The sequence below is a fragment of the Petromyzon marinus genome, chromosome 6 (genome assembly GCF_048934315.1).
Source record: "Petromyzon marinus isolate PM22_M1 ecotype Great Lakes invasive population chromosome 6, UKy_Petmar_22M1.pri1.0, whole genome shotgun sequence".
Classification (NCBI taxonomy): Eukaryota; Metazoa; Chordata; class Hyperoartia; order Petromyzontiformes; family Petromyzontidae; genus Petromyzon; species Petromyzon marinus.
In genome coordinates, this window is record NC_133672.1 from 11,291,102 (window position 1) to 11,317,784 (window position 26,683).

At 41.5% G+C, this 26,683-nt stretch overlaps 1 protein-coding gene across 2 annotated transcripts in view; it reads left to right on the plus strand.

Annotated features, from left to right (window-relative positions):
- Positions 1 to 26,683, plus strand: part of PLCB1 (phospholipase C beta 1) — a 196,206-nt gene that overhangs the window by 101,900 nt on the left and 67,623 nt on the right. For both annotated transcript variants that reach the window (XM_076065044.1, XM_076065045.1), the window contains exons 4-9: positions 10,220 to 10,360; positions 12,866 to 12,945; positions 13,622 to 13,675; positions 15,741 to 15,816; positions 18,118 to 18,218; positions 23,729 to 23,895. In XM_076065044.1, the coding sequence (XP_075921159.1) occupies positions 10,220 to 10,360; positions 12,866 to 12,945; positions 13,622 to 13,675; positions 15,741 to 15,816; positions 18,118 to 18,218; positions 23,729 to 23,895 (619 nt within the window). The remainder of the gene's footprint in view (positions 1 to 10,219; positions 10,361 to 12,865; positions 12,946 to 13,621; positions 13,676 to 15,740; positions 15,817 to 18,117; positions 18,219 to 23,728; positions 23,896 to 26,683) is intronic.

A 26,683-nucleotide genomic window follows, 5' to 3' on the forward strand; every position in this document is an offset into this window, starting at 1 on the left:
AGAGAATTAGATTGGCTGTCGTCGATTAGGTTTGTCATAAGCCCCTGTCACTTGCATTCATGAAGACAACCTTCTCAGCATCACGTCACTGGATTCACGCACTGGTGCCTGTTATCACACGGAGGTCAAAATGATGGAATAACACTGGAAGAGTCGCATACCAAGAATCCTGTCAAACGTATTATTATTATTTGTGACAAACTCATTTCAACACATTTCTTTCATACCAAAACTGCGCGTGAAGTTTTTTGGTTTTGGAAAAACTTTCAAATCAAATTAGGCTATTCTATAATTATCTGGCATGTGGGGTTATGTTCAGCAGCTGTATAGCAGTGGTGTCTCGGTCTGCGAGCTGCGACAAGAGGGCTTGGGGAGGAGAGGTCGTGTCGTTCTACTATTTGAAGGAGCACAGACTGCAGGTGGTTTGCTTATCTGGTGGAGAGTTCGCCAAGATGACGGTATTAGTTGTGTTCAAAGTAACAAGAAAACAGGTCACAGGTGTGGTGCGTGAACGATTATATCTCCCAGCTGTTTAATATCATCCACATATGCAACGCTTATTATTTCCAAATGTTGTATTACTGCCTTTATTCTTGAGCGCAGCCACTTGGGGAGGCCTTAAAAATGCATTTGGATGAAGAGTGTAATGACAATAGTGAAGATTTAATGCTTGAATTAATTAGAATCCTCATGGCCTCTACATAGTCTCTACTGTCTATGATGTAATTAGTATTAATTGTGGCACATTCTTATGTAAATAAATGTCATAAAAAATTTAGAATCTGCATAAATGTAATTTATATTTTGTGAGGGTCAGTCACTGCTGAAGAGAATATGGTATACCCAGAGGGAAAAAAACAATTTCCAACTCTAAATGCCAACATCCAAAAATACTGATGGTTTAGAATAAAATGTTAATGTTCCTACTGTACTTTTTTATTTCCACTGTTTGACAGATTAATTGTAACATAACAAGAACTCCCTCAATCCACCAAACTGAAAATTGTGCTGCTCAGCACAGCTGTCACCACTGAAAGTGTGAAGTCTCTCAGCAGTGGAAGGACGAAGCGAAATATACACCTTCATTTGCCCGCTTTTCAAAACGTCGTGAAAACATTTGTACGAAGAGACGCGACTTCAGCAATTGTTTCTGGCTGTGGTTGTCCCACCTGATGACGGATGCTTGTTGTGTTGCGCCCGAAACGTCACGTGATTTAATTTATTTTATACCTACCACGTGACTTTACCGAAAGAACCAAAGAGTATGGATCCCTGAGGTCACGACAACTTCAAATCGAGATTGAATAGACGCAAGTTCAGTTTCCTTCAATGAAACATCAACATTTCTCTTGATATCATGGGACCTCCTTTGCCAGTACCAAAATATTATAATAGGGTTTCCCCTTTTTTTCAACGATTTTACTTAACTTGATTCCTGTGTCGTGGTCAAATCTTGTAATCTACATTTCGTCCACTTCCCGTTGTCCAATCAATTCCAAATTTTGCACACGTACTCAGATCCGGTGACAATGCAGGCCTGTATCAAAATCGGCATAAATTAATGAGCTACTTTTAAGCAATTAACATTTTGTATGGACGCCTTATTATTTATATATATTTGTGTAGGTAAAAAACGCCGCGGTCCCTAAACTCTCGAATCGCCTCGCCCAAGAAGCAGGCGCCACGTGTCTCAGGCGCGCCTGCTTCGTGTGAACGAGCTACGGGCACCCTCACTCCACACAAACAAAAGATGTGCATTGAAGATTCATTTATAAAGTAATCAATTAATTCGAGTAAGCGTTGCTGTGGGCGCAGGCGCAGCATCATTGACGTACTTCTCGACCCTGAGTTAAACGAAGTTGTTAATAAAACCGTTTGAAAAAAACTTTTTTAAGGAGTTTTATTCTGGCAACAAAAGAGGTGTTAAGATGTTAAAACACCAAACTGAAACCTTTTACAAGAAATCATGTCTGCATTAAGCACAATATTTGTGGTCAGAATGCAAAAAAAATACTCTGATAATAAATGCATTGTCTTTGAAACTCATTGGCCCATACCAGAGACAGCTTTCTTTTGAGCCTCGTCTCAAACGGTGTTAGACCAGAGGACACCAAAAGGCGTACACAGCCCAAAGACAATGCCACTATCAGAGTAATGAGAGCTCGGGGTGAGCAACTACATCATGGACACATTTATATGTATGCGATCTAACCCAAAAACCTTTATTATGGAAACCTGTGTTTCATTAATTTCATTTATATTTGAAAAACACAATGAATTACGGCAAGCATTACGTTTATTAATACGAGTCCCCAGCCGTGATCTCAGGAGTGATAGCGAAATAAGAGGCAGAAAAAATAAAAAGAAGACAAAAATAGATCGATCCTACTTTAATTTTGGATAGGAAGATGCAATGTCCCTTGAGAAGAAAAACACCCAAGATTTAACCACATACCAATAATCAAAACTGCTAGTTATTATTCCATTGTAATGTGGTATTTTATTTACATTTTGCAAGCCCTGAATAATTCTCAGGCGTGCTTTTTGGATCAAGGAGTTATAAATGGCAACAGACATTAAAAGAAAATGCACAACATAGGAAATAAGGCATATAAGTTAATGCACTCCACTATTAGTCATGGCCCACAGTTCTTCCATATCTGTCAGTGTTATAAATCGACATCATATCCATCACAGGTACATAGAGGTCAGTGGATATTTATATTTCGGATGAATTGTTTACACTGCACATAATACCTGTACATGCCCAAAGGTGAATGTCAGAAAAAGGTGATATTGTTCATACACCTTAAATGGCAGTGTTACTCAACAACAATTCACCTGGCTAATATTCATGTGTTCTTTTTTGTGATTGTTATTTGAAAGTATGCATTCATCACCAAAGTTCCACCTGCATGTTATCTCACGTGTGCTTTGAAAGGCAACAACTTATAAGGAAAAGAAAACGTCTCGTATCGATTAATTCCAATAATATCTGAACGTGTGTAAAATAACAAAGCAATGAAAATCACTCACACTTGCGTTATAATTCTAATGATGTTATAACCGTATGAAGTACTTAATCAAACGGCACATTTTCCCACTTGATCTCTTACCACAGTGGGCGTTGCGTGGCATTTGATTAGGTGCTGCATGTTCAAAATTCATATCGTCCTGCCGTGCAAAATCCGGTGTACTTCGTAGAACGAGTTAATGTAGTCTATGAAGGACGAATATTTTGGTAATTAAACTGACATTTATAATTCCTTAATGATATGCTTATTTATAGACTAAAAAGAAAAACTGAAACAATAAAAAATGCAATCAATTGTGATGCTGCATTTGGCAGTGGTGCGTGAGCACATTAAAGAGCAGGGAGCTCGGCTATTTGAAGGGGTGCTATTGCTCACAACCCGCAATAACATACGTGCACAAGCAATGTGCGCGCACATATAGCACGAGCGAACGGTGGCGGTACGATTTACTGTTCGTTTGTGAACGTCGTGTGTAGGTGAGATAATGGATGCAGATTGCTACATTAAGAGCTAACGGTTTGCAATCGGTGAACTCCCGATTCTTCGCTGGAAGCCACCCCGGGCAGCTTGGTAATGGGGCTCACGGTGCAGCCAGGCGCGTGCCGTGAATACAGAAACGCCGACGAGGCCCTCCTTATTCTATCTGTCACGGCAGCTGGATGCATCGGAGCTCCCCACGGTTGTATCAGCCAGCCAGCCAGGGGTTTCAAACAAACAAACTTCAATCCCACGGACGGACACCGATTCGTCAATACATTCATGGGCGGGTGGCAGACAGAATTCCTCCTGAAGCACGCGCACGGTAAGGGGCCATCCATGTAGTATTGTAGTAGGTACGCAAAAATCTGTCAAATTTACCCTTCCCCCTCCCCCCCTCCCTGTAGACACGCGTACTTTTTACACCCCCCCCCCCCCCCCCCCCACTTGCGTACGCCTGACGCACCCCCCGAATCCTATAGAACGGCCGAGATTTAATCCACGCAGAAAAGAAAAAAGAGTCCACCGCCGGACTATCTAACTAATTTGAAGGCCAATGTAGACAAATTATTATCGAGGCTTCACCCACCCCCCACCACCGTTTCCTATGCGTACGCACATTGTCAATAGACTCCCCCCATACGCAAGCGTACCCATTTGTGTTAACCCTCCCCCCTCCATGCGTACGAGCTAAATGGATGGCCCCTAACCATGAAACACGGCCAAGTCGACCGCACGGAGAGATTCCGCGTTTCGCTCCCCCCCCCCCCCCCTCTCATTGTGCACCGCGCGTGTGTTACGACCGTGTGCAGAAGTTAACGATCTTCCCATTATAATTGGGACTTTATAGAGATCCATTGAGAGTAGCATAATTAATGGCGTTATGTTTTACAATGCATATGTTGACAGGTGATTTTAGTGTAGAATGCAGCAAGGTGTTGTATTTTTTTTTAGCCACGTTTCTTCAAAACAATTTTAAAATAAATGAATCAAAATGAGTTGCCTTTTCTCTCTCTCTCTCCTTCTTGACCTTGGCCAGGTGTAACTAATATATTTAATTCATTAATTACTAACTTCCAAAGGCAATTAAAATTAAAATAGCTTTGATACGCTGCAAATTCCAAAAGTAATTTACTCCATTGGACCATTGCGTGCACAAGCTACCGCTCGCGTTCCGTGGACAGACCATTGTTGTGTCTCTCTACGTCCTCTTGTTGATTCCGTGATTTTCTGTTGGGGCTCCTCTCTGTGAGCTGTTGGTAAAGGTGTAGCTTTATGGGTCATTAAGTTTGAATATGTTATGCCTTTTAGCAGTTCTTGTGGCAACATTTAGAACCGAGTGCATTTTTCGAGCAGGTAATATTGTACGGATCATTCAAAAGACAATGCTCATATATCTCTTCTCTATATATATAAAAGGAAAAGTTGTCAATGTGTGTCTGTTCAAAATGTTTAGCGTACTTCCCGACATGCAACAAACTTGAAATTTGCCATGTGGGTACTTTCCAGACTGTACACCATGCAAAAATTATAAAGATATACTTTTTATGGGGGGGGGAGCTCAATATTGTATATATTTTTTGCACTGCAAGTGAGCTGTGACGTCAAATCTGTCACGTGACCCGCGCATGTGGAAGCGTAACGCATTGTAGTGTAGTGGTTAGCGCGCTGCCCTACGAACCCGGCGACCCGAGTTCGATTCCCGCTCACGGCCACCACCGGTGACGATTATTTTAACCGGTCCTGGGCATCCCCTAGGTCGACTCAACCTCAAACGAGTAACTGGTGTGGTGTGTGAACATCGCCACTGGGGAGACAAAGGCGGCCGGGCGTGGTGAATCCAAGTCCCGGGCGAAGCCGGGTAGTTATGCTAGTTACATATATTTTAAATGTTCAAGAAAGTTCTATTCAACGTGTTTTTTTACTGAGTGCACACTTCATTCCCAGAGCTCATTATATCATCTCTGTGAATATAACAAAGTGTTCAGCACAACATTAATCCAAAAATAAGCTTTTTATAACGAGGTACATCTCATCCTGACAACACATTATCACTGTCTTTGAGTGTGAAGTGTACAACGTAGCCATTTGTAGCAATTATAAACTTTTGCGACTGTGACGCGTTATACCCAACAGAACTTACACGAAGCACGACTTAAAATTAGCCGTCTTCATTTTTCAAATTGTAAGAGTTTTAATGTTTTTTTTCTCTCCACACAGTAACTTTCGTCAGTCGTTGATGAGTGTAAATGGAAATTGGTTCAATCAACTTAAATGCTGGAATATCTCGTGTTATCGTACAACACGTATCGATAATCATTCATGCTGCTAAATCTGTTCATTCAAACCGTGCATATACAAGGGCATGACCGCCTACTCAATCAAAACGCTTACTTAATAACTTAATCAAAACGTCAGTTGTCAAACTTACTGTATGACTGCATATGGAACTCATACGACAGTATTGCAAAATAATTCCTGTTTTCATTCAAAGCAAGTCATCACTGTCAGCCATTGTCAATCCACTGTTGGACAAAACGCCTCTCCACCGCGCCATTGCCATCTGACAGTTTGCACAATGCCACAACACAACCCACTTCCACAAATGAGCTGACTTAATCGCTCCATCTCCCCTTTGGGCATCCTTTCGGTTATGTGCGTTCCTTTGGCTGACACCACCACCAGAGACGTCCATCGGCCATCGTCCCTCCAGCAATGTGTTCTGCCCAAGCCTACGTACTTTTCTTAACCGTCAACATAATGTCTTTAACTTTGCATTTGTTCTGTGATCCACGTGTTCCTCTTTCTAGCTTTGAGTGTAATTCCCACCACGCATCTCTCCATTATTTGTTGTGTACTGTTCAGTTATGCCAAATTCTTTGTCATCATCGATGTTTCTGATACAAATTTCACAGCGAACAAATTATTTGATGATGCTGCTGCTGCATTTGGCAGTCGCGCACAAGCACAATTAACGAACAGAAAACTCAACACACTCATCAACAACACCGATCCTTATTCACAGTACATAAACAGAGAAGCCAGAGAGACAGGTAATAAGGGTTTGAGACTGCACTTAAAACCATGGGGCCTGATGTGAATTAAATAAAGAACACACTTTTCTGATGACCGGTTTTGAAATTGGCATGTGAATAGTACGTAGCCAACCGTGCTAATTGGCGTTGCGGGGGAATGACAACAAACTAAACACAAATAGTTGTTCTAAAGAAATGAGTTTTCAATCTAGATTTAAAAGTGCATAGCTCCAGTAGCTTCCTAATGTCGGAAGGAAGAGCATTCCAGACGCCCACAGAAACGCTTTATCTTCACGACTCCTGTTTATCTCACAAGCATTCGATGTTGGTTTCATTGTAATCATTATCAACAATCTCATCGGCCATGGGTCAGTCCAACGCTGGATGAAGGCCTCCCCATGTTGGTCATGGGGATTGTTTGACCGTGCTCCACCACACTGGTCAATATAGGTTAGTGATAGGGTAGGGGGCCCAGGACCAGTTCAGATATCACTCGCCGCTGATGTTAGCTGTGCATTCAAGTTTCAGGATGCATGGTGCAGTGCGCTAACTACTACACCACCGTCCTCCTCCCCCCTCCCCCTCCATGTTGATTTACAGCTCTCTCATGTGCTCGTACGAGTCTAAATTTAAAGTGTGTTCACGAGGGTATGTTTAACTGGCACATCGCTGTAAGTCTTTTTTGATACTCATCTGGTGACAGTAAACAAAAAGCGGTTCTGGAGTAACACAGCATGAGACGGCATGACTTTGTCAGTGTTTTGACAAGTGTTGCTAGCAGAGATGCAATTTCAATTCGACAAGTACCTACCGAGACTTTATGAAAAGGGGCTCTTGTGTGCAACCATGCTTGGAAAATGATTGTAATCATATTATTTTTTTCTGGATCGCAATATTTTTTACAACATGCTGCTAATATGGCTGAGCCTCCAGGTCATGAATATTAAGCATTATTGGACAAATGAGCATTTGATTAGATCATGACCAAAGGTTGAGAATGAGCCATGCAGATCAAAAAAGCCCATAATTACTACATATAAAAATGACAGCCTTCCTTTGCAAGTAGTTGCCAGCATGCACATGAAATGTTTTGATTCCTGATTTGATGATTTACTCAGGCCTTGCACGAACTGTTAATTGCGGTGTAAAATTGCTTTAGAAAACTTGTTTTCAACTGAATGAGCTCTTCGGAAATAGAATTACCTTGTGCATCTGTTGATAACAAAAGAAGTAATTGCATATAGTGTGTGATATAAATCATGGAGAGAAATACGTCTGTGTGGCTCTTTGTCCGTGAAATTATACTTCATTGTGCAGAGAGGTCAGAATGGTACGTAATACATACTTCAATAATGTATTAATCTTTCCAATTTATACTTCATTTATTGTCCTCAGACGTGCATGTGTAAACAGAATTTTAAGTGGCACTCATTCTCAACGTAAATTAAAATGATTGTTTTACTAATATCATACTGCATGGTTCTCTAAGGTATTTGATAGCCTCTTCATGCAGCTCCCAGCATTTTCTGGAGAAGCTCCCAGCACCTTGAGCGAAACGACAGGAATCGTGCCAACGGCACGTGGTACAACCTGAAACTAGAAGCCTTCTGTTGGCGGAGCGCTCCAAAAGTCAGCAGTAGCGGGGTTTTATTTATTCCATAGGTATTGTGTCAGCCTAGAGCTAGCACATCACACACTATCAGTATTTTATTTCAGACAATCATATAGTATATACGTTTTCATGTGGTGTATTCATGGTTAGTTATGCATGGGGTAGAGCGGTGGTGCAATGGGTAGCACACTGCACTATGATTCCGGCGACCTAAGTTTGATTCCTGACCACAGCTAACATCAGTGGCGAGTGATAGCTTAACTGGGTCTTGGTATCCCATTCACCAACCCTTAATGGTCAGTGCGGTGAGTGAAACAGCCGCCATGAACGCCACATTCTGTGGGGGAGGCCTTCATCATGCAGTGCTTTTACAAAGATCTAAACGTGTATTGTTTATTATTACACTATTTTCACCACGCATATAACAGCAATATCCAACCCTGTAATCTGTTCTTCTCGAGTATGTGCGATGCAAGTCATTGTGGAAAACGGGTTATGTGACTAATTTCCTGTGATTGTGACCTCACAATTGTGACCTCACAATCACAGCAATGTTGCATGAGGTTCTCCATTTATAAAGCTGTTATGTCAGCGTTTGGAATGATGATCGATCACATATGCAAATACCTGCATTACTTTCACTTCTGTGACTTTCAGTTTTCGTCCAGGCCAACTGCAGTTAGGACGAAATACACACGACGCATTACTTGTCACTGCACTTGCTGAGTGTGCACGTGATTTTTTTATATATATAAATGCAGTTTTCAAAATGTTCACCAGCGTTAATAGTTCCAAAAATAGTTCTGGCACAAAGCGTAATAACTCTGCATGTATTATGGATCGTAATTTTACTCTTTTTCACTCCTGAATTGTGTGCTTTTTCAAAGGAATAGATTTTTAGTCTTTGTGTTTGTTTTTTTCAATACGGAAGGGAATAAAGGACGCACATTTGAATTACCACAGTCCTTTGTGCGGCTTGCAGGGAATGTCATTTTCAACAATTCAAGAGTACTTATCATCTTCCTTCTGAATAGTCACTTAGAGAAAGAGCCCAGTGTTTAATGTGAGTTCAGTGTCCCACGACAAGTCTAATTAGACTAGAACGTGACCAAAAAAGACGTCACTTTCAATTCGTAAGGCAGCTGACCTGAGGCCACAATACCAGTTTCCGTAATATTATGACCGAGAGAGGAGGAGGTGTTGTAATTAAATTAACAAAATGTAAACAAACCCCTTTGTGTCTTTTTTTTGGTCTAATTTGTACCGAAAGGGTTATTGACGTGCTACGAGCTTTTGTCTGTGAATGCCTGTCACTGCCTCTGTGTTATTGTTGTTTTGGCATTGACGAACGTGCCCTGCGCTGGGAGGCTCTGTGCTCACTTGTGCAATGCTTTTGTGCCACATCTCGAAGCCGTTTGCGGGTTTGTCCCTGTGCGCAGAGCTGACACGAGTAATACAATAAGGGAAGATACCCCCTTGCCAACCATTACACAACTCAAGCCTCACAAAGACAACTAATAGACCGTGGCTATAAATCTGCAAAGCATTGCCTTTCTGATTTATATGCCCTGTGTATTTATCCAAAGAGTAGTTCACTGAAGCATTGTTGAAGTAGGAATTCGCTGTGAAAGTAATGTGCTATTTACAGGTCAGCGATCTCCAATATCAGTTGGACTTCCGAAGACTTTTGATAAATATAGTGAAACATTTCGCAATGGCCTTTACTCTTTGACAGTGCCGAATGCGGTCTTGACAGGCTGTTGTTAAATCAGCATGATGCGTCCCTTGAATTAATGATTTATCGTGTCTGCCTAAAAGTTCAAGTTGAAAGTTTTTATTTGTATACCGATTTGATAGCCGGTGTTGGTGGCGACGTAGTTTCCAATTTCTCTTGAGACCTCAGGGTACAGCTTTTGGGGAAAGGTGCTTACGGTGTGAGGAGGAGGCATCTTACCACCCAGGTTGTGTTGACACAGACTGCCCACGATGGAATGCCACCGTTGTGATGTACCGTGAGGAACACCGAGACAGACGTGCCAACGTTCCTCTTCTGTGTGCAGGACGGAAAGCTGCGCGACGTCTTCGAGAGCGGGAATGGAGAGGGCCGGCTGGAGCAAAAGACGGTGACCGTGGTGTTTGGATCAGACTTCGTCAACCTCACTTTCTTGAACTTTGTGGCCTTCTCTGAAGAGATTGCCAAGGTAAGATATGGAACGACAGACGAATAGGCCTCAGCTACTGTGTTCAGTTGGCTCCATGGGTTAAACACTGGTATAATCTGACATAACGGACAACTTAGGATAATGGATATAAATAATAAATGGAGGGGGTGAGTGATTACAGCAGACAAGCTAAATGCCAGAGACTAGAAATGTATTTTATGTATATGCACGCTTGCATATTCATAGAATGCACTGTGCAAATACCTGATGGATGTATATGGCTGCTGATTCAAAATTGGATTTATTGACTGCAAATGATGGTTCAAATCACATTCCAAGAACAGCATTAAATATTTTTTTTCTTTGTTTATTAAACACGCTTCATCATGCCAGTGACCTCTATGAAGACGATTCTACATGAACCTAAATGAATATTCGTCACATTTTGCAACGACAAGTCTGCACGTAGATATATATTTCGACGTTTGTGTAAATCCTAATAAAAGCGACTAATTTCCTTGAGCCAAAGCATTCAGGCTTTTTAAGCTGCAGAATTTGAATGGCTCACAGCGTACCAATTATATATATAGATCAGAGAAGAGGGCAGCAACACTGCCCTGCACTATACTTAAACCTCCGTGGCTAAAAGCACATACCCCCAGCTATGAGCACCACTGTCAGCCATAAGAACATTTTTCAGCTATAATAACATCCCGCCTCTGTCGATGCACCTAAACTTAGAATGGAACAAAGAGAATCGACTCTTCCATTGTCAACTAGTCAAGTTCGTGTGTACTGCACATAAACTTGTCTCTTTTCTTCCAAATGTACTGTGCACAGAAATATGGTTCACAGCGCACTGGACTTGCAATCCAAAGGTTGCCGGCTTGATTTGATCTTCCACCCCTACTGGACGTCTGTGAAAAAGAGCTTCATAGCTCATCAGATTTCTCCTGGATAAATAAAGATTCTAATTCTGTTTACACATCGGGAAAGTTTCTTAAACCCCCACCCCCCATCCACCTCTGTCGATCCAGCAGCAGTACAACTGGGTCTGCCACAGTTAGTCGATCAGCAGATCACGTGTTGTGGTGTAAAGTGTCGGTATTCCCACCGCCAAATATCCCCTCAAGAGGTTCACTGTAGCACAATCTAGTGGAGGCTTTTTTTGCCAGTCGTGGCATGACCAAGCAATTGTTAGGCTGCACCCTTATCTTTGCTGTGTTTTAAAACGGGTTTTGGGAAGAATTGTTTTTCTCTCCCATATTCGTCGTGAGGATTTCGAGGCTTTCTGCCTGTCAGCTGTGCCTCTACATTATATGGAGGTTGTGTATGATGCCTTAAGCTTTAAAAAAAAAAAGCTGATTGAAGTGTAAGATGGAAGTGTTATAAGTGGATTGAACTGACAGTTGTGATATTTATTTATATATTTCCAGTTAATACCACAATCTCTTCAATTTTTGACATTCGTACATTATGCTAAATCAACACCTTGGAGCATTGTACGTTACAATATGTCACAAATCTTTGCATCTTGACATATCTCGCTTTCACACACACGGAACAGGTACTCTTCCTTGGTCTGATGTCAAATCGGAATTTGATGGAGTGTTTAAAAAAAAATAGTCATTGGTCCAACCGAAGTCACACTGTTTGTTTTAAGGGCTGTGTCTATTATAACAATAGCTGTTAGGAAGGAAGCAGTGTTATTTTATTCTAAAATATAAACCAGACATTCAATAGGGTTTGCTGTGTAAACTTTACCCCGGGACCAGGAAGAACGTTACACCCAGAAAAAAAAGTGTCTACACAAAACATTTCACAGCTCAAGGGATTTACATTGGCATTGTTTCAAACCCAACATTGGCAGTGGGGGATGGAGTGAGGATAAAGAGCAAGGAAACTTAGAAAAAGATTTAGATTTTTCCTGCCCGCACTTTTGTGCGAGTCTCATAATTCTGTTACGCAACTCGATTAACCACCATCTGGTTTGTCCATTTTCTAACAAAACACTGCATGTGCAAAGCATCCAAACTTTCTCATTTAAATTTGCTCATGTTTAATGATTGTAATTGTATGAAAAATAATTTACCTGGAAAATGCGATGAGATGTAACATCTCATTTGCACATTTTTGTCAAGTTACATGTACGTCGAAAAAACGTCACGATATGTACAAAAAGTTGTTTAAATCTATAACTTACCCAGTGCCCGTTTATATGTCAAATCCATTTACATAGCGTCAAAAACGAGAAGATGACGGCCATAAGCATTGCACTGGAACATCACAATGGTGCAGCCAAACGCATAAATCAATGGTGCACATCGCCGGTTCATACGGAACATCATGATAGTAAATTCTGGGGGATAAAAAAAAACTAAATCCACATTCACAAAAAATGCTTATTTATCTACGGGCATGCGTGCATAATCATACACTTTTAAGAACTAGCGTTGATCACGCACATGTGTGATGGGAGCCAGGGGAAGCTTGCTGCAAGTGATAGTTTCCATGTCACGTCTCCCTCTGCTGTGAATCTCCCAGGAGTGGGCGACAGGAATCTTTCAACTCGCTTCAAATCTCCTCTACCACAACTCCTCCCGGGACATCTTTCTGGATAAACTGTGAGACCGTTTTGCACAACTTAAATTTCACTTGGGCTTTTTGAGCTGATGTATGACGGCAAAATAATTCACAATTGGCGATCCTGCCCACTGCGTAACGGCTGCACGCACACCAGATTCTCCATCCAGTTGTCGCCGTTTCGTTTCTCCCATTGAAGCAATGCTGCGAGTTTCTCAAATTCCCCCCACATTTGTGTCCGTCCAGCAGAATGAATGGGCACAGCACAGTTGGTCGATCTGCAGGTCGCATGCGGTGGGGCAAAGTGTGGATACTCCCACTTATTCATTGATGCCTGGTCAGCATGGAAGAGGAAGCCAAATACTCTCTAGTGAAGTCTTTTCCACCAGCAGTGGTGGGAAACAAGGTGGTGCAGGGATGGGCATTTACCTTTGTACTCATTCGCAATTGCTTCCTTGGTGGCCGACATACACCCCTAATGTGATGTTTGTCTTTTTATTTAATGAATATTTGCATATACAATGAATGTTTGGTTTTTCAAACATGACAACCATTTTAATGGTAATATTTCAGCTATTCAGTGACTGTAATTAACTCATAGCAATGAAGAATAGTTCCAGCTAAAAGTAAATTAGCAATGCATGTTATGATGGATAGAGAGCTAACTCAAGTCAAACATTTAACACGTTTCATCCAGTGCATTATTTTTCACCCCAGGTATACAAAGCTGACTCTACAGCTGAACCAAGATTCGAAGATTCCAGTTAAGAAGTGAGCTCTGTTTGCCCCTTTTCAGTTTCATACCTTTATGTAACACATGCATTTTCCTGTACAGTAATCACAATCGTCGTGCGGCGACTGTTTCATGCCTGCTATAGCTATATTGTAACCATGCAAAATTAAGCTTTGCCTTCAGTCTGTAAAAAAAAATTGCAACATTCATACAATATAGATTACAACATGATGAGAAAAACATGGATTTGCACCGCGTCTAAATGTGAACACATATCAAGGAGCTGTACACTTAGGAGGAAAACGTACGCAACTTGACTGATTGAAGAAGTGGGCTTTCTAGGTGTGTTTTGAGGAGGAGTAAGAGTTGGGTACTTTGGGCCGAAGAGCGAGTTGAGATGACATTGTGGAAAGTTCAAAGGAAGACACTTCATCGACAGACAGTCATAGGTCAGAGACACTCTGCGTGTGCTATTAACACAGCTAATCAAGGCAGAAGGCAGTGCACATGTCCGTTGGCCCTCTTGAGTCGTTCCTGAATATTCCACACGCCCGTGGCGGCCACCGGGATACCCGGAGGGTGACCTGGCGCTGACTTTGTGCAGGTGGTTGCTCAGCAGGCGGTGTTCGTTTTCACCAGCCGCAGATGAGAGGTGACCTTAGCTGACTTTTGGCGGTGGCTGTGAGCTCACAAAGTCACGGATGTACGTTTGCTGCCCGACCGGCTGAGAGATCCAATCCTTTTCTTCCGAGGATATGAGAGAAGCGCTGCTTCCTGCCGTCATACAATGAAACTCGGCTGAGATATCGTGAATTCTTATTACGATACTGTTATGGTGGACTATCTTTTTCCTATAAATAGATATGCTTCCTTTTTCCCAAGATGCCCATGTGCCACTGTTTTTGTGCAGCGTCTTGGGATGTGGCTGCATTTACGCTCCGTGTGACTCCAATTTGTTTTTGTTATTGAAGTTTAGTTTGGTGTAAAATAATTGCATAAATTTGCCTCATTAATTTATGGATGCATCCGAATGTTCCACACTTGCCAGGGTTTACAGTGAAAGGTTTTCCTGCTCAACAGAAGATATCAGCAGGGTTTGTCCTTGATCTTTGCTGGCAGAGAAATGTCGCTTCCGGATTTTAAATCCCTTCCACAGTCACTGAAAGCTTTTGAAGTGGTCTGGGGACCCAATCTTCCCAACTTTTGTTTCACATGGGGCTCCATTCAACATTAAACATTCTCCACAACTTCCAAAGTATACTCTCTCAACATGGCAACGTGAAGAACAAGTTAGCGTTACGTTAGAAATGCAGCGTTTTAAAAACACTGGGAGTCAAGTTATGCCGTGATTATGACATGCTGTGTACAAATAAAAACCACGATTTACACATCTGATATTGGAGCATCAGATGGAATATTGGCAAGCGTCAACGGCTGCCTGGCCGTCAGTGCCTACGTTGATAAATGTCGGTACAGGAATGCAACAGTGTTTACCTGTGTTTGAGTCGGTATAGTCACGTGAATATGTTTATTTGATCATTGTTATCCTTTCTTTACCGGTGCTGCTAAACTCCCATTCCATACATTTTTGTTCGTTTCTTTATTAAACATGAAAACATATATTCTCTGCTTTTACTGTCTCTTTGTTAAATGCTCACATCCCACATTTCCTGCTTCTGTAACTCTTTTCCTCTACCCCACTTCCCTAAAAGTTATTTTATTTTCTCTATCCATCACTTATTCCTTCTGCTCTTTACCTACTAACACCTACACCCTCATTAACTATTTCACCCTAATGTCCACACCATACATGCCAGCCTCTGCCTTCTATTGCCCATCTCTTAACCTCTCTTGCTTACCCCCGAATTCAGATACACCCAAACCCTTATCTCCTGACCTATTTTATTCATTCCCACTCTGTGCTGCACTCTACACCGAAAACCCACCGACACGTCGTGTAACACTTAACATGCCCTCATTATGCTTGAAACACCCACCCTGTGCATTGCTTGAATCTCCCCCCCCCCCCACCCCCATATCTCTAATAAAACCGTTGCCGCCCTCGCTGCGAACCCACTCCACTCGCCCACCCACTGTGTGCAGCATTTGCCGGCTATTCGCAGCAGACCGCAGGCGGGTGGAAACGGCGCTGGAGAGCTGCGGACTGCCCAACGGCAGGGTACGGGAGATGGTGGGGTCGCACACCGGCGCAAGGTTATCGTGAGGGGGGGGGGGGGGGGGGGGAGGTGGCGGTAACTTGATTTACAGCCGCTTACAAAAAATTCACGGCTGGGCTCGGAGTGCGCTGCGTTGACCGATGCGCCACCCGCTGTACCCACGAGTGACATTCGAGTTTGGAAGATGTTATAACGTCAACAATGTTGGAGTGAAACTGTAATATTAATACAATGTATACATGTTTTTGCTGCTTAGCTTTCAATTATAGCAATCCCATTGATTAAAACATTTATATTCTCAGAAAATGTACGTGTACAGTGAGGGAAAAAAGTATTTGATCCCTGCTGATTTTGTACGTTTGCCCACTGACAAAGAAATGATCAGTCTATAATTTTAATGGTAGGTTTATTTGAACAGTGAGAGACAGAATAACAACAACAAAATCCAGAAAAATGCATGTCAAAAATGTTATAAATTGATTTGCATTTGAATGGGGGAAATAAGTATTTGACCCTTCTCATTCAGAAAGATTTCTGGCTCCCAGGTGCCTTTTATAGGGTAACGAGCTGAGATTAGGACCACACTCTTAAAGGGAGTGCTCCTAATCTCAGCTTGTTACCTGGATAAAAGGCACTTGTCCACAGAAGCAATCAATCAATCAGATTTCAAACTCTTTACCATGGCCAAGACCAAAGAGCTCTCCAAGGATGTCAGGGACAAGATTGTAGACCTACAAAAGGCTGGAATGGGCTACAAGACCATTGCCAAGCAGCTTGGTGAGAAGGTGACAACAGTTGGTGCGATTATTCGCAAATTGAAAAAACACAAAATAACTGTCAATCTCCCTCGGCCTGGGGCTCCATGCAAGATCTCACCTCGTGGAGTTGCAATGATCATGAGAAGGGTGAGGAATCAGCCCAGAACTACACGGGAGGCTCTTGTCAATGATCTCAAGGCAGCTGGGACCATAGTCACCAAGAAAACAATTGGTAACACACTACGCCGTGAAGGACTGAAATCCTGCAGTGCCCGCAAGGTCTACCTGCTCAAGAAAGCACATATACATGCCCGTCTGAAGTTTGCCAATGAACATCTGAATGATTCAGCGGACAACTGGATGAAAGTGTTGTGGTCAGATGAGACCAAAATGGAGCTCTTTGGCATCAACTCAACTCACTGTGTTTGGAGGAGGAGGAGGAGGAATGCTGCCTATGACCCCAAGAACACCATCCCCACCGTCAAACATGGAGGTGGAAACATTATGCTTTGGGGGTGTTTTTCTGTTAAGGGGACAGGACAACTTCACCGCATCAAAGGGACGATGGACGGGGCCATGTACCGTCAAATCTTGGGGGAGAACCTCCTTCCCTCAGCCAGGGCATTGAAAATGGGTCGTGGATGGGTATTCCAGCATGACAATGACCCAAAACACACGGCCAAGGCAACAAAGGAGTGGCTCATGAAGAAGCACATTAAGGTCCTGGAGTGGCCTAGCCAGTCTCCAGACCTTAATCCCATAGGATATCTGTGGAGGGAGCTGAAGGTTCGAGTTGCCAAACGTCAGCCTCGAATCCTTAATGACTTGGAGAAGATCTGCAAAGAGGAGTGGGACAAAATCCCTCCTGAGATGTGTGCAAACCTGGTGGCAAGCTACAAGAAAAGTCTGACCTCTGTGATTGCCAACAAGGGTTTTGCCACCAAGTACTAAGTCATGTTTTGCAGAGGGGTCAAATACTTATTTCCCTCATTATAATGCAAATCAATTTATAACATTTTTGACATGCGTTTTTCTGGATTCTGTTGTTGTTATTCTGTCTCTCACTGTTCAAATGAACCTACCATTAAAATTATAGACTGATCATTTCTTTGTCAGTGGGAAAACGTACAAAATCAGCAGGGGATCAAATACTTTTTTCCCTCACTGTATGTTATTATGTTTCATGTCTATTGGAGAGGCTGTCATCAAATATTTATCGTGAATGGTTTTTCCTTTTCCTGAATAATAGCACTAATTGGGCTTTAGATATAATTTAATATATACTGCTATTTCATTGATTTAAAAATAAATAATATCTCAAACAATTTAATTATGTATAGCATGGGACCTTCATATTTGGTTGATCCTAGAAAATTAAGAACATATATTATTCATCTGATATCCCTTCAAGCAGTATAAAATGTTAAGAATGACATTCACTTACATATTAATTAATGCTTGACTATGTTTAATTAATCGTAGCTGCGAGGTTATATTATGAGGTTTGTATTTTAAAACAGCATGGCTTGCCGTTTGTTCATGCAGAATGATGCCATCTACCCGGCAGAGTTTGGACCCGATGTGTTCAGACTTTTCATCAAAAGCATTTGCCCTAGGCCTGAGATTGATGGGATATTTGCTGAAGTGTAAGTACATATTTCCACGGTCATCAACACTGCGTGGTTATGTCCATGCATTGCGTTTGCATTTCCTTCATTGGTTCATTTTGTTTAGACATCCCTGTTCCGACGTTATAAGTTATCGGTAAACTTATAATGATTGCTACTCACTCCCCGTTGCTGTCCCCCCCCCCCCTCCACCAAGATAAGACTAATTTTCAGAAATGAATGTCATGATTTGAATCAGTTATTAATGATTTTTTGTATTTTTTTTTCCTTTTCATTAGCTTAAATTCGCCATGAGCATATCATTAGATGTGATTGCAAACATAAATCATCAATTCTAACGTACACAAATTCCACGCTCGTTTGTGTCTTGAGTGTAAGATTATATTACAATGATGAATTAATGCACCATTACATGCCTGATGAACAGTGGCACTCAATACAAACTAAAATAACTAAAGAACATGAAACTATAGCTTTACAGATCTCGACTTTACAGCAGACTCGATGTAAAGTTCATCACCGTCAGTGTTTTCATTTGTTCAACGAAATGGGTTTACCTGTGTAACTACAGTTTTGGTGTCTCTCATTAATACCTCTGATCATTTACCTTATTAAATGAATTTGATATGCTTATATATACTTGGCGTGTCTATAATGAGGTGCTTCTCAGAGACCGCTCAAAGGAAAGGCTGATGAAAGTAGCAGTAGCGTAGATTGGAATCGACTTTTGGATTGCGTTGATACGAGACAAGACTTATACACCAGTCCATTAAATGTTTGTCACTCAATAGCCCATCACTGCCATTGTTTTGCTTGGTTCTTCACACACACACACGTGACAAATCCATCAGAGCAAAGCAATATTTTTCAGACGATGCATTATACTCCCATCAGGTGCCGATGGATAACAACCCAATTGCAAACAGATTATCCATATGAAAGCAAAATCGTCATTTTCCTTGTTTTATCTATGGGACGTTTTTTCCAGTATCAAAAATAATAACACGTTTTGCCCTTTATGGCAATAAAACAGGTGTTAAGCTATTCCAACACTAAATAGATACATTTTGCAAGGCATCAAGTCTGCATTAATCACGCATACTTGTGGCAAAACATGCAAACAAACATGCTCAGATAATGTATGCATTGTCTTTGAAACTGATTGGTCTTTCACACCACCCCCTTGCACCCCGCCGGGGTGACTTTAGGCCACAATGCAAAGAAAGATTACATCTCTACGCCTGTCGTCAACATGGTGTTAGTTAGGCACTTGTTTCATGTTGAGAAATTAGTGTGTATTCTTAGCTCTTTCGGTAAAGTCACGTTGAAGGGAAACGAAAAATAATAAAATATATTGTTTTTATTGTTTTATATATTTTATTACTTTATTGTTTCCCTTCAACGTGACTTTACCGAAAGAGCTAAGAATATGAATCACTGCAGTCACGAAAGCTTTAAATCAAAATTAGTGTGTGTTTGTGCTCTCCGCACACATTTTTTTATTTATCCTGCATGGTATCCAAGCCACAGCCTGCAAACCCGCAGGTTGAGAAGGAAGCCTCAATTCGAGGACTGAGCACAAGATCACTGAATGTATGCGGCATCACACAGCTGCTAGATGCTCCAGATGAAGAGAGAGAATGACTGAGGCCATCCCTAGAAATTAGAACATCCTAAATTAAATTTGCCACATCTGTGCCATCCTAAGTCCCTGACTTGTATTATCCACAGTGGGAGATTACATTGTTGTACCATGGATTGTTGGGAGTCTATAATATTGCATGGAATTAACATATTGAAACTAGATTAAATTCCACATACTGACCATGAAATATGGCTCATCTTTAATTTGAGGATAATTCTGAAGTAGTAAACCTAACATTTTCATATTTTCTTTACCCATTGGGTCCATCTTCATAGGAAATACAATTTATTGAAAGCAGGTGTTTGTAGATGCAAAACACCTTTGTTTTTACTTGGGAATTTTTTTCAATGTATGTATATTTTTCCTTTGAAATGTACTTTATTTTAACATGAATATATATTCATTTTCATCAGCCATGATCTATCCACTGCTTCGTGAAGGTTTTCCAATGTTGTCGCCCCCTGTAACAGTCAACATGATGCCACACAATATACATCAAGAGTTAGACAAGGCTATTAATCAAGGCTATTCAAGGTGAAATTGCAAGATATCTCTCACAAACTAGACTGTAGAAATATAAAGGCATAAGCATAAATATTGATGCAACCTGTTCTCCTATAGCATGGCATTTGCTTTCCTGAAAAAACACGGCGTTATGGAAAACTCGCGTTATAACACCTCGGCCGTGGCAGATCACTGTTATAATTCAGTAGGTTCACGTGACATTGACTTCTCCAAGACAGAGGTTCTTTGCAAGCCATCTGGCTACCATGAGAGATTCGTTCATGAGGCCGTCCACATATACAAACACAGAGACAATTTCAACCGGGAAGATGGATTCTGGCTTAGCAATCATTGGAAGGATTTGATAAACCATTTCGGGTCTTAATTGATTGATCACGCTTAAGGTGGCTTTCAGACCGCATCCATTATTTTTCGTCTCCCCCTCCTCTTTTCCGAACATAAATGAACTCGTCCATCTGAACAAACTGTCAAATCGCTCTCCGTGGTGCTAACGTTAAAATAACCGCCACTTTTTTCAAATTTTCTTGTTGTGTTTTTCACACCTGATGATGATTGCTTGTGTTGCAGTCGAAACGTCGTGAGAATGTTATTGTTTTATATTTTATTATTTTATTGTTTCCCTTCTACGTGACTTTACCGAAAGAACCAAGAATATAGGGTAAAGGACAGTTCGCGATAACACGTCAGATGCATGTGCAGGCTGCACAAATACTGAGGCACGTGGGTAGCATCTAGAAGCATCTAGAAGCATCCAGCAGCATCCCAATGCCTCGTGTGATGCTACGCCGAGGCAGCCGTTAAACCGCTTATTCCTACTCGCACGACGTAATTCTGTTCACTCAATCACATTATGTCCAATTCGCATCTGCGTTATAAAAAATGTGTTCCCCAATACAGCAATGAAAATGAGCTACAATAAATTATTAAATTGTTTTATAATAAAATTCTCACGACGTTTCGACTGCAACATAAGCAATCATCATCAGGTGTGAAAACCACAGCAAGAAAATTTGAAAAAAGTGGCAGTTTTTTTAACGTTAGCACCATGGTGCTAACGTTGTTTCCCTTCTACGTGACTTTACCGAAAGAACCAAGAATATAAATCCCTGCAGTCACGATAGCTTTCAATCTAAATTTTATGTTAGGTACGTTTTCAAAAATGTATTTAATTCTGAAATGACATTTGAACAATATTAAAATTACTTTCAATGACAGCAGAGTCCTATGGGAATTTGACCGGAGGGTTGTGTGTATTCTATGAATGTTTCCCATCAAAGTCACTCTCCAATTAACCTTTGCTCCACTTCTATTAACCCCAGTAAGGAACATACATAAACCTTTTTTCTGTGATGTCGATGCTACCGTGATGTACTGCTCAGCACACTTCACTTACAATCCAGAGGTCACCGGTTCGACCTCCTGGTGCGACACTTGAAACCATTGGGCAAATTTCCCAAATCCCCTCTCCGCCTGTCTGTCCACCACAGTCGATCAGCAAGTCACATATGGTGAGGTAAAGTGTGGGTACTCCAAACTCTTCCAAAATGTATGGCCAGCATGGAAGAGTAGGCCAAACTATGTTCCAGACGTGCTCTGTACAGCTCCTACAAGTAGAGGCCCTTTTGCCAGCAGTGGCATTAGCAGGAAATTGCAGGGCTGCACGTTTACCTTAAACAGTGTTACCTTTTTCTTCTTTGGTTCTTTCGGTAAAGTCACGTAGAATGAGAATAAAATAATAAATCAATAATAAAAAATAACACAATAAAATTCTCACGACGTTTCGGCCACAACACAAGTGGCCTTCATCAGGTGAAGGGACGAGACTGTCTCGAGGACAGCGCTGGAGCGAGACAGTCTCGTCCCTTCACCTGATGAAGGCCACTTGTGCTGTGGCCGAAACGTCGTGAGAATTTTATTGTGTTACTTTATTAATTTATTATTTTATTCTCATTGTACGTGACTTTACCGAAAGAACCAAAGAAGATGAATCCTCGCAGTCACGAAAGCTTTAAATCGAAAAGTGTTACCTTTTCTCTATTGCATTTGGCACTTTTAAAGGCAGCTATGGTTGATATTTTTTTGCTGAACAAAACAATAATTGTGCCTGGTTGCCCATTTCGAGAACATAATTGCAACTTCTATTCAAGTCTCTCCTGGGTGAATTAAAAATGTCATCGTAGATTCTGCTGGCCAGTTTGTATTCGTAAAGGCATACACGGCAAATGTTATACATATTTCTGTTGTCATCTGGCTCGCCTAACGTCACCGCATGCCATTGGGTCAGCGACATCTGTCACACGTGATGTTCCCTTTGTTTCGGGGCTGCAAGGATTTCCCCTCCTGAGTAGTACGATCGACTGGAATTGGTCAGATCCTAGCATGAGACTGATTGAATTAGGTTTTACTTTCAACAATGGTGAAATATTTTAGCGCAGTCTTACATCATTTTGGACACTAAATTGAGATGTTCCATTGTAATGGATTTTTTTAAATGTAATAATTTAACTGATAAGTAATTAATGCTTCGCCATTTGGTTACTTTCATCCATGCATTGTAATTTATAATAGTTGTATTACATTTGATACTGTACATTTTATACCATTTTTGTTCAGGTATTTTGATATTCTGTGTTGTGGATTACTACTACTATTTTTATTTTACTAGGTAAGGCCCACTTAGCTATATGGATGTTTTTCAGAAGTGACTTGGCCACATATAATTGCTGAACTTAGTGGCTTATCACGTGGATTGTTTAGCAGCCAAATTCTCTAAAAGCATGTTTATAAATGTGGAGGAAAATCTGGAGGACCCGGATAAAAATCCACGTGACCACAGGGAGCACATGCAAACTCCAAATATATAGGCCTCCTTTATACCAGGCGAGGTAATTAACATCTCGTCAACACGGAGTATTGATTGGCTATGTTTGCTGAGGAATTGATATAATACTGCTGCGTTCTTGCCAGGACCTCACTGGAAATATGAATCTCAAGGGTTTTATCTGAGTTTAACAAATATAATACAGTGCTCTTATTTTGCCCAGGAGACATTTTCATTTTTTTCATTAGTGTGCATGTTTAGCCCTAATGTGCTTCACATCTATAAATATTGTAGACACACAGCATGCACTATGCACATGTTTGTATATGCAACAAAGTGGGCCGGCGGGGGGGGGGGTTCTTCTGTGATTGATTGTGTCAGTTTATTCCACCAATTTGCACACAAATCCCTACAGGTTATATCTATGACTGCGAAACTGCAGTCCATTACTCAAGATGCCTCACCTCCTGTCCAATCCTGAGATACTCCTCCCTCCCTCTGAAATGACTTACCTCCTCCACTTGCGTCCGTTGGCAGGGGGGCACGCAGCCGTCCGTACTTGACAGTGGACCAGTTCACAGAATTCATCAACAACTGTCAGCGCGACCCCCGCCTCAACGAGATCCTCTACCCTCCGCTCAAGCCGTCGCAGGTTCAGCTCATGATAGAAAAGTACGAGCCCAACGCCAGCCTGGCAAAAAAAGGTGGGAGCCAAACTCCTTCTCCGTAACCTCCTTGCTTTAATTCACTCCAACACCACTCTGTCCCTTCGCATTAATTCCCATTAGCAAAGATCGTGTTCACGCTATTTTGGGTCTTTAACCTCTTCGTCCAGATTCCCATTATCAAAAGAAACGTCGTGAGAATATTATTGTGTTATTTTATTTTATCAATTTATTATTTTATTCTCATTCTACGTGACTTTACCGAAAGAACCAAAGAAGATGTTTACGTGACTTCGGACAAATTTGTTCCACTTTCTTCTCCTACAAATAAATATTCCCCCAGAGCAGAGCCATCTTCTGTCCAGATGTATTTCATTATTTTCATTGTTATTCCATGTATATAGCTGTGTGCATTTTATATGATACACATACATTACCTGTAACTAATATGACTCTCTTTCTGTAATAGGACTGTCCTTTCATGCTATAATTCGGCCATTTGCACTACAATTTATGGCCACGTTTATTAAGGGTATAATGAAGGTTTCATGTAATGCTGCCATGGTGTAATGGTTAGCGCACACTGGACTTGCAGTCCAGAGGTCACCGCTTCTATTTACTGGCACAGCAGTTGGAACAATGGGCATGTTTCTTAAATATCCCCGCGTCTGTCCGCCCAGCAGTATTTATAGATACACCGCAGTAGATTCGATTGGCAAGTTGCATGTGGTGGAAGTAAGTGCAAGTATTACCGCCTCTTTCAACATATCCCCTAGATATGTTGATCACCCTCAATGCTGCAGAGTGCACAGATCTAGCAAGAAAGAGCAAACGTCACATTTAATGTCATTCATATATTTGGCCGATACTTGTGCATGTTGCACAGTTTGTGGCTTTTGTTCAGAACTGTTCACAACAGAACGCGCATTGTAATGTGCATTGTTGAAATGGCAACATGTTGACTACAGCATCCAACTCATCATGATATTTTCAGTCCCACATTTCACAGGAGTGTTGCAAACCTTTCGCACTACAATATGTTTTTTTGTTGGTTCGTTGGTTATGAGTCAAACATCTGCTGAATCGTAAATTTTCTCACTCTCTTGGCAATACAATGAGGGAAAAAGTATTTGATCCCCTGCTGATTTTGTACGTTTGCCCACTGACAAATAAATGATCAGTCTATAATTTTAATGGTAGTTTTATTTGAACAGTGAGAGACAGAATAACAGCAACAAAAATCCATAAAAACGCATGTCAAAAATGTTATAAATTGATTTGCATTTTAATGAGGGAAATAAGTATTTGACCCCTCTGCAAAACATGACTTAGTACTTGGTGGCAAAACCCTTATTGGCAATCACAGAGGTCAGACGTTTCTTGTAGCTTGCCACCAGGTTTGAACACATCTCAGGAGGGATTTTGTACCACTTCTCTTTGCAGATATTCTCCAAGTCATTATGGTTTTGAGGCTGACGTTTGGCAACTCGAACCTTCAGCTCCCTCCACAGATTTTCTATGGGTTTAAGGTCTGGAGACTGGCTAGGCCACTCCAGGACCTTAATGCGCTTCTTCATGAGCCACTCCTTTGTTGCCTTGGCTGTGTGTTTTGGGTCATTGTCATGCTGGAATACCAATCCACGACCCATTTTCAATGCCCTGGCTGAGAGAAGGAGGTTCTCACCCACGATTTGACGGTACATGGCCCCGTCCATCGTCCCTTTTATGCGGTGAAGTTGTCCTGTCCCCTTAGCAGGAAAACACCCCCAAAACATAATGTTTCCACCTCCATGTTTGACGGTGGGGATGGTGTTCTTGGGGTCATAGGCAGCATTCCTCCTCCTCCTCCAAACACGGTGAGTTGAGTTGATGCCAAATAGCTCCATTTTGGTCTCATCTGACCACAACACTTTCACCCAGTTGTCCTCTGAATCATTCAGATGTTCATTGGCAAACTTCAGACGGGCATGTATATGTGCTTTCTTGAGCAGGGAGACCTTACGGGCGCTGCAGAATTTCAGTCCTTCACGGCGTAGTGTGTTACCAATTGTTTTCTTGGTGACTATGGTCCCAGCTGCCTTGAGATCATTGACAAGATCCTCCCGTGTAGTTCTGGGCTGATTCCTCACCGTTCTCATGATCATTGCAACTCCACGAGGTGAGATCTTGCATGGAGCCCCAGGCCGAGGGAGATTGACAGTTCGTTTGTGTTTCTTCCATTTGCGAAAAATCGCACCAACTGTTGTCACCTTCTCACCAATCTGTTTGGCAATGATCTTGTAGCCCATTCCAGCCTTTTGTAGGTCTACAATCTTGTCCCTGACATCCTTGGAGAGCTCTTTGGTCTTGGCCATGGTGGAGAGTTTGGAATCTGATTGATTGATTGCTTCTGTGGACATGTGTCTTTTTTACAGGTAACAAGCTGAGATTAGGAGCACTCCCTTTAAGAGTGTGCTCCTAATCTCAGCTCGCTACCTGTATACAAGACTCCTGGGAGCCAGAAATCTTTCTGATTGAGAGGGGGTCAAATACTTATTTACCTCATTAAAATGCAAATCAATTTATAACATTTTTGACATGCGTTTTTCTGGATTTTTTGTTGTTATTCTGTCTCTCACTGTTCAAATAAACCTACCATTAAAATTATAGACTGATCATTTATTTGTCAGTGGGCAAACGTACAAAATCAGCAGGGGATCAAATACTTTTTTCCCTCACTGTATCTACGTTGACAATGTTTCTGTTTTCCCTGATCAATGGAGCCTGCCAAGGCCCTGCAGTAGGCTTACCAATTGCCTGAGGGGTATTTATCCATTAGCTTGACAAA